The 14,514-nt window shown below is 35.2% G+C and overlaps 1 protein-coding gene across 1 annotated transcript in view; it reads right to left on the bottom strand.

Moving 5' to 3' along the window:
* Window positions 1-11,429: 11,429 nt before the first annotated feature.
* LOC129751307 (myocyte-specific enhancer factor 2) overlaps window positions 11,430-14,514 on the bottom strand; it is a 225,004-nt gene continuing 221,919 nt past the window's right edge. Inside the window, exon 11 of the mRNA XM_055746727.1 lies at window positions 11,430-13,711. Coding sequence (XP_055602702.1) covers window positions 13,536-13,711 — 176 coding nt within the window. The 3' untranslated portion in view covers window positions 11,430-13,535. The remainder of the gene's footprint in view (window positions 13,712-14,514) is intronic.

Genomic DNA, 14,514 nt, shown 5'->3' with positions numbered 1-14,514 from the left:
ATCTGAAATCTGAATCTGAAATCTGAATCTGAAATCTGAATCTGAAATCTGAATCTGAATCTGAAATCTGAATCTGAAATCTGAATCTGAAATCTGAATCTGAAATCTGAATCTGAAATCTGAATCTGAAATCTGAATCTGAAATCTGAATCTGAAATCTGAATCTGAAATCTGAATCTGAAATCTGAATCTGAAATCTGAATCTGAAATCTGAATCTGAAATCTGAATCTGAAATTTGAATCTGAAATCTGAATCTGAAATCTGAATCTGAAATCTGAATCTGAAATCTGAATCTGAAATCTGAATCTGAAATCTGAATCTGAAATCTGAATCTGAAATCTGAATCTGAAATCTGAATCTGAAATCTGAATCTGAAATCTGAATCTGAAATCTGAATCTAAAATCTGAATCTGAAATCTGAATCTGAAATCTGAATCTGAAATCTGAATCTGGAATCTTAATCTAAAATCTGAAATCTGAATCTGATATCTGAAAATTTGAATTAAATTTCGCGGGTCTTGACGGTTTGCTTCAGTTCTGAACCTAACATGGAATGAAAAAGAATAAACAATCTCTTACAAGCCTTACAAGCCCAACCGTAGTTGGGCGGTTTGCATTTTATTCAGTAAAATTGCACCGTTAAATGAAACTGTAACTGCGCCTCATTCTCTTTACCAAGTCGTCCGCGCGCTACAAGACACCCGACACCCTCTATCGTCGAGCGACGACCGAACATCACACGCAAGCAATGCACCATATCAATAATCCATCCCATCCAAACACGGCTCGGCGTCTTGCCTTAGGCTGCCGAACGCATCAGACGAACATTCAATTGAACGTTCAAAAGTGAACATTCAATTGAACGTTCAAACGACCCTATCTCGATAAGGTTGTTTGAACTTATCCCCGATGAATTCAAACGAACGGATCCTTCGGTTGACGTCGCCTTAAAATCAGTAGGCGAACTGTTCGCAAAGCATCGGAATGAACTTAAGAGATGCAGTCATTTGAACCAATCGTGCCACAGCGTCGTTGCGATGCGTTCATTTGCAATCAAAAGTCGGCGTGCTATGTTCGCAAGCCGACGCTTCCGAAGATAAAGTTAGTTTGATCTGGTCGGGAAAAAGTCGAACGCTGCATGCAAAATGATGCGATGCTTTGCACCTCTGATTTTATATGTAGAAAATATGTTCCAAATTTGAAAAGAATCGGATAAGTAGTTTTCAAATGACGATGTCCACGGACTTTAAAAATGTGCTTTCGAGAAAAACGCGTTTGAAGTTTCTTCTCTTGCTTTCTTGCAGTATAAGATAGGAGGAGATAAAGGCCTATAATTTCTACAGTTTTGTTTCAATTGACTTGAAAATTTGACACAACATTCTTGAAATGTTTTACAATAAGAAAATAAAAAAATAAAAAAATCGATTTTTTGAAAGTGTTAGACCCTACCCCCCCCTTAAAAGGGCAAATAAATTTATTAAGTTGTTCTAAAAATTGTCATACTTGTCTGTGATAAACTGTTTAGAGCCTAACTAAGTTAGCTTTATGAAAATTTTTAATTGAATGTCTACCTCGTCACCACCTGAAAAGGTACCGACAATTGTCACCTAAAATCGTCACCCGAATGCGACGATTCTCACCCACGGTGACTACCCAGTAAACATGAATCGGCAGAGAGGTAACTCAAATCGACAGAAGGATCGTAACGATCTCTCTGGCGATTTTGCATCATCACATCGGCAGAGAGGAACATACCATATGCGTGTCTCGGGTGAGTGCTACGAGATCTGAGTAGAAATGCTTAGACCCGGTAAATTTGAATCGGCAGAGAGGTAACTCAAATCGCCAGAGGGATCGTAACGATCTCTCTGGCGATTTTGCATCATCACATCGTTATAGAGGAACACACCATACGCGTGCCTTGGGTGAGTGCCACGAATTAAGCTAAGACACGGCCTCCAGAGAAACACACGAACACAATCCGAATCGTGTTTGTATGTTTCCCTCCGAGACGCGTGTTCGCCTGCCTGAGAAGTCGACAGCTACGATTGAAAGCACACACGGGACACGGGGACAAAATGGGACCACACCGTGCGAGTGTACGATTCAAACTGATTTCGCATGTACGCATTCGTATTTGTTGCCTCTAGGTATCTCGGCAGGACAAACCGAATGAAAATATTTGCGTTCTTGGAGTGTCGCCGAAGTTAACCGTTTTATTCTAAGTTCGGTGACTCAACTCTCAATTTTTTGCATGCTCTGTCGATTTCTGAGAGGACGCGCTTACTGGGGACCCGCCCTAAGAGAGCACGATCCGAACTGTACTCGTGTGTTCCTATCGTGGTGTGTGTGTTCGGCTAAGATCTGCCGACGCTTGCCGAATGATTTCCGTTACAGTGGTGTTGATTTGATTAAGGGCAGAAAAACACAATTTCCCAAATTAATGCTTTATTGGATTAACCCTTTCAGAAATCGTTACCCGCATTTTGTTCGTTTGTATACTTCATACATTTTTCCCGCAGCGTACAAAAACAGATGCATATGGAAAAACAATTTGATTTGTATTTACTGATCTAATCCGTAATTTTCAGAAAACCACACCGCACCACACGAGGGTACGTCTGGAACTGACAATGCTTTGCTTGCACGCAGTTTATTCAAAACGAGTAACCCGGTGAGGTAATAATATGAATAATTTCAAACGAGCAGCCGTCGGCCCAGTTAAGTTCTTCAGAAAAATGCTCCCAAGTTGAATAAGAAGAAATATCGGCCTCGGCGTACGCGAGTTTCGCCGAAATATAACCGTTTTTTTTCCTAAGTCGGAATACCCAGTACTCAATTTTCTGAATTCTCTGTCGATTTTTGAGAGGACGCGCTTACTGGGTACGAGAATAGGGTAAGAACTCACAAAGTTCATCCGAAGTGACAATCCTCACCTAAACCGACTGCTGGAATAGAGTGACTTGGGTGACTCGACTATCATCACGTCACGCGCGGCGCAGAATAAGGGCCTTTGCTTCATAACTTCTTTATTATAAAATATGAAAAGAAAAAAATAAATCGAAAGGTTTTCTTCATTTTTAAAGTAACACTAGACATTTTTTAATTTTTTAAATACATTAATATCCCGAGTTCTGTCTGGTAAAAAGGTTTTTTTTTATTTTGAAAAACTGTTGGGAAAACGTGGGTCACCAAATCCAAATTGATTTGATAACGTGCAAAAAGTTTATGAGTTGACCCAAAACTGAAATATCATAATTCATTTAAACTATTTTCAAGCGATTTCAGATGAGGAAATAAAAAAAAGAGTTGTGTATGATCGAATAGTTCCTTATTCCTAGCTCGCGAACGTTTTGGCAAAATTCCTTATATAGGATTAATGTTCGTCTCTATCGGATTGGAAAAAAATGGACCAAATATTTTTCACAACTCTTTATTTGGCATAAAAAAAAACTTTGCAGGTAGGAAAAACGGATTTTAAGCTCTGAATGTGTATAAAAACACCAAAATATAGGTGGCCTAGGATACCCCACAAAATATGGCCCACGATTCCCCACAAGCTATGATTTTCAAATTGGTTGCGTTTGTGTGACTTATAGATGGTTCATCAAAAATTCCTTTCCACGTGAAAGAAGCATATTTTTGTTATCTACTTTAGGACTCCCACGGATGCAATTTGCGGGTGCTAGTTTAAATATGAAAGTACATTTTTCTAGGCCAGTTAAATAAAAGAAGCATATGCTACGTACATAAGTCAACAACATATAGAAAAACATGCTTACGCAAAGCGGCGATGATGGCAGTTGGATTGAGATTTTTATCTCAACCCACAGCTGAGATATTTAGAGTGGCCCACGTTTCCCCACGTTATCGCACTCTCTCCTACAAAATTTAAAAGCTTCTTAAAAATTACACAAACCCTACCCTGCAGTGGCCTTTTTATCGGTTTTTAAATAGATTTTGTTGTTTTTCATTTCATATGTGAATTGTAGTGTGTCTCTTTAATCCAAATTTTGTGTTTGAATTTCTTTTTTCCGGTTAGTAATGGTTCCCTTTTCATGAGTGAATTTTATGATTTGTTTTTTTTTGTTCTGTTTTTAATCTTTAATTACATAGGCACTGTGTTTAAGGCATCTACAAAGTGGAGGTAATATAATTAACATTCATCTTCCATTGTTTTTCTTTCTTCTCTTTCTTCGGTAGATTTCGTGTTTTTGTTTTGGGAATGTCTTTAATTTTTTTTCTTTCGTTCTACTTGTCCATGTTTAGGAGGGGGGATTATTTGTATGTTTTTTTTGATAGGCGGCAATCCAAAGGTTTATTCAAAACTTTGAAAGGTAATTTTGTTCAGTTCTTCCAGGTAGGATTAAGCTATAGATATATAAATTCGGAGCTTCTCCTCTTTGTTTTTTCTTGGAATTTTTCTCTTCATCAGCGTTGTTAGGCTCCCTTGTTAGTGTGTGTTTTTCTTCGGTTAGTTTTTGGTATTTGTTAGGATAAAGTTTACTCTCTTATTGTAGGAATCGTTCTCGCATTTTTAAGTATAGGTAAGTAGTGCACGTATGTGTGTTTTTTTGTGTGTGAGTTAAGTGAGTGTTTGTTAGTGTGCTTCCGAGCCTTGCTGCGGAAATTGGCCGTTGTTTTTCTTTTCTGTGAGTATATCGAGATGCAGTTACATTTTTTTGGGAATTACAATATTTCTCTCCACGGGTAAATGCGGTAACAGCTACGTTTACATGCACTCTCTCAATGAGGGACAGAGATTCACTTATCCTTTTTTTTATAAATCTCCCCCGACTTGAACGATTTATATTTTTCGGTTTCGGTGTTGTTCTATGTCTTATTGTTTTATAATATTGGATGGATTACTTCGACTACAGTTAGCATTGTATTAGTTTTTTTCTTTCTTTCTTCGGTTGTTCTCCACAAACCGGTATATTTTTCGGCTATTAATTGGCTACTAACTACTCTCGTTTACTAGGTGAACTCATAAAAGTCGAGGAAACTGAAGAAAAACAAGGAAGTGAAAAAAAATAAAAGAAAGAAAACCAAACATCATTGTAAAAGTCATCTTTTATTCATTTTAAAGTGTAATGTTCGTAAAACTATTGACTGGAAAAGAAGGAAATTTAAACTAAAAGGACAACTAATCGACTAAACAGGAAGTCAGCTTACGTTTGTTTTGTTTGTTTTTTTTCTAATATATTATTGATTCGTTCCAATCAATGATCAAGAATTTTTGTTTTTCAAGTGTCGGAGTTAACTCGTCACTTTGTATGTTTTTGTGTGTTATTATTTCTTCATAATTTCAACATTTGGAATCTGCAGCTCTAAAACTTGCCTGTGTATGGGTGACAGTTTTTTTCTTCAACTTATTACTGTAGTAGCTGTTGTTTTGTCTATCGTTTAAGCTGACCAGTTTATGTAATGTACATTTTTTTAGCTAAATTACTTCACAACTTCTCTCACCTATTAACTTCAAGCACAAAATCCAAAAAACAGAAAAAACCGCAAACAAACATAAGGTTAAGATCTTTGTTCCGTTAAATAAATATCATGATTTTTTTTATACGTCTCATATTGTTTTACAACTATCGTTCTTCCACTACAAGCACTCTCGACGAAGACGGTCCTCTCTATCGGAACGGAAGAAAACCTAAGGACATTCAATCAATTCATTTACTTTAAGCTCCCTCTAACGCTACGCTTCCGGTGTTTTCCGGATTGATGGGATTCTTTGACTTAATGGATTTTTCTAACGTTTTTTTTATACGCTCTATTCAAATTTTACAAAAATAGATAAACGAGGAACAGCGAAAATCAAAAACGAATATGATTATTTTTTCTCTTCCTTCAAATCTGAATAATACATACAGGACTTTTAGATCTTACTTTTTTTTAGCTAAAAAGGAAATAGAAAACAATCTAATTTTTAATAGGGTCGCAGTACTAGAGTAGAATAGAATTTGTCTAATTGATTCCTTCACTTTCTTTTCTCGAAAGGAAATTCGTAGCTTTTTTTCCGAAACATTTCCCTTTTTTGGTTGACAAAATTGAACGGAAAAAATCGTTCAACTCAACAGGGAGAAAAACTAGAATTAGGTCGGTTTGATTTTTTAAGGGTGGAAAAATATACATTTGTTTTTTAAACTCTCTCTCTCTCCAACTCGGTTTTTGTCTCATCGCTAAATATATAGATACGGTTTTTTTTTCTTTCCTCTGTTATATGTATCGTTCTGTAAGTAATCCTATTAATGGCACACAAACTATGTTTCACTTAGTTTTATTTTAGTTTATTTTTCAGTGTTTCATCTTTCGCCATCTTTTTCTTGTTGCTGACAGTTTGCAAGTGTTCTGATTACTGTTTGGGTTAAAGATCTGTTTAAATAGCTATCCGTTTTATCTCCCATTCTGGGACCTCGCAATGGCAACTGATATGTTAGATCGCTCGAGGGAGGGCGACTAAATCCAGGAAATCTCTGAGAGAAACATATCACTGACTGACTGACAATCTTTGTCTAACCATAATAATGAGTATCATTTGCTCAACTTCTTATTTGTGAAAACTATCGGAAATCGTTTTATGCCCTTCAGTAATACTGAAGTTTGTGATTAAAAAATCTGACTGAAATATTGGTAAACCAAAATTTAGATTTTAATTATGATCAACACCCTTTTTTTTAAATAATGAAGACTGAAGAAATGGGAAAACAGGCCATATAGTTGAAATAACTGAACCTCGAAAAAATATTGAAAAATAAAAACCGAAACTTCGTGCCTTTTTTCGGCATTAAGATTAAGACTTCAGAATTCAGAAAAATAAATCATGTTCAGAATTTGGATTCAAAAATTGGAATCAGAAATTAAAACTAAGAACTCTAAATTCAGTCTTAAGAATTCATGTTCCCAAGCTTGTAATCCAGCACTCAGATAAAGAACTCATAAATTCTAAACCAGACATTCTGAATGGAAAACTCATAATCAAAACTTCAAATTAAGAAATTTCAGAACCCGAAAGTCAGAACTCAGAACTAGGTAAGGAAAGTTCATAACTAAAAATCCGATCTTTAATAATCCAGAAAAATTTAAAAATCTGACTGAAGTTTTGCTAAACCAAAATCTAGATTTTGATGACGATCAGCATCCAATTTTTCCCAAATAATTAAGAATGAAGAAACGAGAATACAGGCCATTTAGTTGAAATCACTGAACCTCGGAAAAATACTGAAAAATTAAAATCAAAACATCATGCCTTTTTTCGGCATTAAGATGAGGATTTCAGAATTCAGATAAATTAATCATGTTCAGAATTTGTATTAAAAAATTGGAATCAGGAATTCAGAATCAAAAATTAAAACTAATAACTCAAAATTCAGTCTTGAGAATTCATGTTTCAAAGCTTGTAATCCAGAGCTCAGAGAATGAACTCAGTTAAATAACAAAGAACAAAACATTTTGAATGAAAACAAAACTCATAATTAAAACTTCAAATTCATAAAATTCAGAACCCAAAAGTCAGAACTCAGAACTAGGTAACAAAAGTTCAAAACTCAAAAGTCTGATCATTAAAAACTCAGAATTCCGAACTCATGACGCTCAATTCGGAACTCAGCGCCAAAAACTGTGATTTAGAATCTCAGGATTTAAAAGGACGAATGACCAACTTGGTTAAAATCCTCTATAAATAAAAAATATAGAATAGAATAGAATAGAATCTCATGATTAGAAATTTAAAATTAAAAATATAGGTTTTAAAATCTTTGAATTCAGAACAAAAATCCAGCTTCAAATTTATAATTCATAGTTAAGGAATTCAGAACTAAGAACTCAGAATTCAGAATAGAAAACTCAGAATTTGGAACTCAAAAACACTGAATTCCGAACTCTTGTTTAGAACTCAGAACTTGGATTTTAGAACTCATAATTCAAAACTCGTGATTTGGAACTATTAATGCATGCTCGGAGCTCTTAACTCAAATTAGTACCTCATAAATCAGAATTCAGATATGAAAATTAAGAAATCAGAAATGTCAGACATCCAAATTCGGAAACTCAGAAAACAGTACTCAACATTTAGAATCTAGAACTCATAACTCAGAATTTAGAATAAATAAATAAGAACTCACAACAAAGTGCTCAGTACTCAGAATTTCAAATTCCAAACTCAGGATTTTGAAGCCAAAGAGCTCATTAATCTAAAAATTGGGAATTTAAGTTCGAAACTCGAAATTCATAACACAGAATTCGGAACTCGAAATTTAAAACTCAGAACTTGAATTTACAAATCAAAATTCAAGATCTATCTTTAAAAACTAAAAAAAAAGTAGCTCAGAGCTCAAAAATCTGAATTCAAATATAAGTTTGAACTGAAAATTTAGAAATTTGAATGTAAAATGGATTCAAAATTCAGACTAAAAAAACTCAGAACTCAGAACTAAAATCCATCACTTAGAATTCATAGTTGAAAATAAAGAACTAAGAACTCAGAATAGAAAACTAAGAATTTGGAACTCAAAACACTGAATTCAGAACTCTTATTTAGAACTCAGAACTTGTTTTTTTTTAACTCAGAATTCAAAACTCGTGATTGGGAACTCCTAATGGATGCTCAGAGCTCTGAATTTATATCAATACCTCATAAATCAGAGTTCAGATATCAAAATTAAGAAATCAGAAATGTCAGACATCCAAATTCGGAAACTCAGGAACTCAACATTTAGAACTTAGAACTCATATTTACGATTCAGAATTTAGAATACCGAATAAAGATCTCAGGAACAAATAATTCAGAACTCGGAACAACGAGCTCAGTACTCAGAATTCAAAATTCAGACTCAGAATATTTAAGCCAAAGAGCTCATGAATCTAAAAATTGTTGAATCAAGTTCAAAAGTCAAAATTCATAGCACAAAATTCAGAACTCGAAATTCAAAACTCAGAACTCAATTTTACAAATAAAAATTGTTGAAATGAAGAGTTAATCACCGTAAATTTGTTTTATGGAATTATTTTATCGGCTATATTGTTGAAATTTTATATTCTTTGTGAAAAAATATTTAAGAATTGAATTATAGACGGATAGAAGATTGGAATAAGGTGAAAGATTCTTATTCTAATCTTCTATCCGTCTAAAATCGTTCAATTCTTAAATATTCTTTCTCGAAGAATATAAAAGTTCACTGATATAGCCGATAAAATAATTTCATGAATAAAAATCCAGAATTAATTATCCACAACTCAGAAAATAATAGCTCAGATCTCAAAACTCGAAATTCTAATTTCAAAAGTTTTGAACTGAAAATTTTAAAATTTAGAACTCTTAATGCAAAATTTGCAAAATGCAGATCCCAGAATTTAAAACTCAGAATTCAGAAATAAATAAGAACTCAAAATTTGGAACCCAGAACTAAGATTTCGAATTTTATGATTTCAAACTCAAAATTTCTAACCCTAAATTCAAAGCTTTGAAATAAAAAATGTCCAACTCAGAACTGCTTTCAGAATTTCTAGTTCAGACTATTGTATTCAGAAAAGTTTAGAAATAAGTGTTCAAAATTCAAAATCCAAAACGCTAAATTTAAGCTTGAATTCCAAAATTCAAAACTAAAAATAAGAATCAGAATTCAGAATCCAGCATTCAAAACTCAAAATTCACAACTCAGAATTCAGATCTCAATATTTTGAACTCAAAGTTTAGAATTTCGAAAGCAAATATCAAAATCATGAAAACAGATCCAGAATTTGGAATTCAGAATAAGAATCAGAGTTCATAATATCGAAACCAGAACTGAAGTATTTGAGTTGAAAATTTGGAACTAACAAATTGGAGCTTAAAATTCAAAACTCAGAAATTAGAATATCTAACTCTGAACTTTGAATTCAGAATTCCGAATTTCGAAACCATTAATCTAAAAATTAAGAATTTAAGTTCAGAACTCAAAATTCATAACACAAAATTCTCAACTCGAAATTCAAAACTCAGAACTTTAATTTACGAATCATAATTCAGAATCCGGTATCCAGAACTCAGAAAATAAAAGCTCAAAGCTCGAAACTCTAAATTCAAATTTCGAAGTTTTGAACTAAAAATTCAGAAGTTTAGAACTCTGAATGCGAAATTGTAAATTGAAATCAGATTCATAACTCAGAATGCAGATTCCAGAATAAAAAATCAGAATTCTGAAATACGAACTCAAAATTTGGAACTCAGAACCCAGAACATATTTGAAGATCTCAAACTCAGAATAATGAACTCTGCTAAGATCTCAAATTTGATTCAAACTCAAAATTTAGTACTCTGATTTAAGAATTTTGAAAGCAAATTTCGAAATTAAGAAAAACAGATCCAAAACTTGGAAAAAAGAATAGGAATCAGAACTCAGTATATGGAAACCAGTCTTTGATTTAAAAAATTTAAACTAACAGATTAGAACTTATAATTCCGACCTCAGAAATTAAAATGTCTAGCTATAAACTTAAAATTCAGAGCTGTTATGAATTCTTAGTTTTTCTTCTAAAAGAATGTCAGTAGTCAGAATTCAGGGTTTGGAATTCACTACTCTTGGCTTTGAGCTCAGGATTCAGATTTCAGAACTCTAAATTCAGAACTTGGAGGTCAGATTTTACAATTCTGAACCTAGAACTCAAAACTGAGCTTTAAGATTAAAAATTCAGAATTTCAAATTTAGAGCTTAATACCAACTATTAGTATTCAGAATTCGAAAATTTAAAATTTGGATTCAAAACTCAGATTAGAAATTGAGAATATGGAATTGCCTGTCGATCGAAATTCATCATTATTTTGGCGATTGTGTTCAGAAACCTCTAGAACAAAGAGTACAACGTTCAAAATTCATAACGCTCAATTCAAGCTTGAATTCCAAAATTCAGAACTAAAAATCAGAATCAGAATTCAGAATCCAGTATTCAAAACTTTAAATTCACAAATCAGAATTCAGATGTCAAAATTTTGAACTCAAAACTCTGTACTCCGAGTTTAGCACTTTGAATGAAAATCTCAAAATTATGAAAAGAGATTCAGAATTTGGAACTCAGAATCGGAATAGAATTCAGAATATGGAAACTAGAATTTAAGTCTATGAATTTAAAATTTGAAACTAACAAATCAGAACTCAAAATTTCGAACTCAAAAATGAAAATGTCTAGCCCTGAACTTTAAATTCGGAGCTGTTCTGCGTTCTCAGTTCTAATTTTCTGTTCAAGAATGTCAGAAGATCCGAGTTCTGTACTCTTGGCTTTAAACTCAGATTTCAGATTTCAGAACTCGAAATTTAGGAATCAGAATTTAGAGGTCAGATTTTACAATGCTGAACTTAGAACTCAAAACTGAGCTTTTAGATTAAGAATTCAGAATTTCAAATTAAGAGCTTATTACCAACTATTAGGATTCAGAATTCGAAAATCAAAAATTTGGATTCAAAACTCATATTAGAAATTAAGGATATGGAATTGACTGTCGATCGAAATTCATCATAATTTTGGCAATTTTGTTCAGAAACGTTTAGAACAAAGAGTATAAAATTCAAAATTCATAACGCTAAATTCAAACTTGAATTCCAAAATTCATGACAAAAAATTAGATTCAGAATTCAGAATCCAGTATTCAAAACTCTCAGCTCAGAGCTCACAACTCAGAATTCAGAACTCAAAATTTTGAACAGAAATTCAGAACTTGCGAGGTCTGAAAATTCTGAACTTAGAATTCGAAACTAACCTTTCAGATCAAGAATTCAAAATTTCAAATTTAGAGCTCAACATTAACTATTCATACTCAGAATTTGGACACTAAAAATTTGAAATCCAAACTCAGATTAAAAATTAAGAATATGGAATTGGCTGTTGATCGAAATTCATCATAAATTTGGTGATTGTACCAGCAAATTTTCATCCCCTTCTCAGTTGTCAACGATTGCAGTAAAAATCCGTAACAGATCCGAATTCCACCAAATTTTAAACTTCAACCATACTGGCTTGATTTCTTCGAAATAACATACTTTTGAGACGGCATTCAAACGATCACCATTATTGGGGAAAACAACAACAATCAAACATCAATTCTTGGTTTAGGGATTCAACATCACCATTCTCAACACTGAACATCGTCAACGATTAACGCGGCCTTTTTTCCCGACACAATCAGACAAATTTTCTGGTGCGGAGACACAATTAACATAGATAGCAAAAAGGAGATCCGGAATCCAAAAACATCGATTGGCTTTTAGTTGCTGGTCAATTCACATAAATACAAAAAGATCTATTTTGCGTTTTTTTTGGCGCTCTCTCCTTTTGGACGAGAAACTCAATATTTTTAAGATGACTGCTGACTTGTTTTTTTTTTATTTTTGTTTCCCTAAACGGGAAACACCGAACTCCCACTTTTATATGGCTGTAGTTCGGGTTCTTCCCGAGTTTCTAGCTTTGCATTTGCACTCTTCCGTCTACGCATTTAGTAGCTAATGATACGCACCTTTGTTATTGTTTTTTTTTTCACTTGCACTTTGCTTTGACTACAAGTTTTGGATAATTTCTGTTCTGTAACACAATTTTAAACGATCATTTTTCATCTGTGTCGAAGAATTGACTCTGATTTTGTTTTCTTGTTTGAGTTTGTTGGTTTTTTTCAACCATATCGTTCCGAAAACTAGATATTATTGCACTTATTTAAAGAGAAAACCATATTTCTTTTTTCTTGTTTATATTAATCTTTAGGTCAACTAAATCCTAGTCTATAACTGAAAAGAAACTTTGCTTCCTTACTAAACCTCTTACCGCATACCTCCGAGTTATGTACAAAACGTAAATAATTTAAGTTGATGTCATTGTCACAATCACACGCATCCAGAAAAAAAACTGGCAACTGAAACTAGCAGTTGCTTTTTCTATAACTCTACTTATAGTCATCCTCCGGAGGACCGCAAAGGTCCTCCAATCAATCCACAAACACACGATCGACGAAACATTCAAACCGCTTCCGTTACTGTTTGTTTGTTGGGTTTTGTTGTAAGAAATCTCATCAGATGATTCAGGTGACTGATAAATCACAATTCTGCTCTCCCTTCCTTCTTCAAATTTACTGTATAGCACACTTCCTGTCAAACACATAGTTCTCTTCCGTCTTCTCAGCTTAGTAATGTTGCTGTTGCTGCTGCTGTTGATTCAGCAAATGGCCCCCGCCAATCATTCCGGAGACGGCCACCGGCGACGGCGACTGGTGATGTCCGTTACCATTGTAGGGGGAAGTGCACTGGCTGGGATATCCTCCGATACTGCTGTGATTACTGTTGCTATTACTATTCACACTGGCACTGTGATAGAATGGATGGAGATGTTGTGAGGATGTCCCCCGTTGTTGTTGCTGCTGCTGTTGTTGCAACTTCCGCACGAAATCGTTCTCACCGAAGGCCGCCGCCGCCGACTGTATCTGGTTCGAGTTGTCGTCCAAGCCGAAAGACTGACCATTCACGCTGACGCCCACCATCCCGCCCACGGAAGAGCTGCCCGACCCCTTCGAGGGCTATGTGGCCCATCCCTCGGATATTCGGGGCCGTTTGGGGGCGGTCGAGGCGGATACCGGAGAATCGTAGTCGGGTAGATGGCCACCGCCGCCGCCGCCGCTCACGCTTATGTGCCGGATGTCCACCGGCGAAGGTGCATTGGTGGGTGTGACCGAGCCTAGAAAGAGAGGGGAACCTGCCGGGTTAGTTTAGCTTTGTCTGTCCTGCCGGGGGTTCAGGAATGGAGTACTTAAAATTATTTGTTAGTAGACACGTTTAACGTCATTAAAAACACGGGGAAGAGGATTTCGATATATTCCTTAAACTTCATGAAATATTAGTATCGCTACCGTGGACACTTGGTCACGCCACTCTGCCTGAATTGGGATGACACAAACAAGGCCCTCGAACACATGGTGTTTCACTTTTTAAGGTTCGAAAATGCACGGGCCAACGTAAGTACCGCAGATTGCAAATGGTGTAGGAAGATGTCATTGTGGCAACCAAGTGCGAGAAACAAAAAGGGGACAACTCAAATGTCCCGTGTATATTTTAAGATGGAAGTCTCTCAATCTACAGCCGTCGTGAAAAAACTAAACCACGTGCAGCCAATCTGCACCGAAACCACCGTCATCCAGGCCCTGTCACCACCTGCACCCCACCCGAATTTTTCGCATTCACGTACGGGACCAAAAAACCTACCAGAGCTTCCTGATCGACACCGGCGCCGGCATATCGGTGATTCCACCCTCACCACGTGAGCTTCTGAATCCAATAAAAACGGACCAGTTGTTAGCTTCAAATGGAACAGCAATGAACATCTACGGAACCAAACGCCTCAACATCGACATCGGACAACGTAGGCGCCGACTTTTTGAAACACCACGACCTCCTAGTAGACCTGCGCCGCAGCAAACTAATCGACAACTGGACCAATTTGGAAATCAACAATAATAATGTTGTTTCCGAACCGCTGTACGATGTGAACTCGCCTTTTTC

Source organism: Uranotaenia lowii, chromosome 3, assembly GCF_029784155.1.
Source record: "Uranotaenia lowii strain MFRU-FL chromosome 3, ASM2978415v1, whole genome shotgun sequence".
NCBI classification, from domain to species: Eukaryota; Metazoa; Arthropoda; class Insecta; order Diptera; family Culicidae; genus Uranotaenia; species Uranotaenia lowii.
The sequence above is the reverse complement of the archived record's forward strand: the minus strand, read 5'-3'. Positions and strand labels throughout refer to the sequence as shown.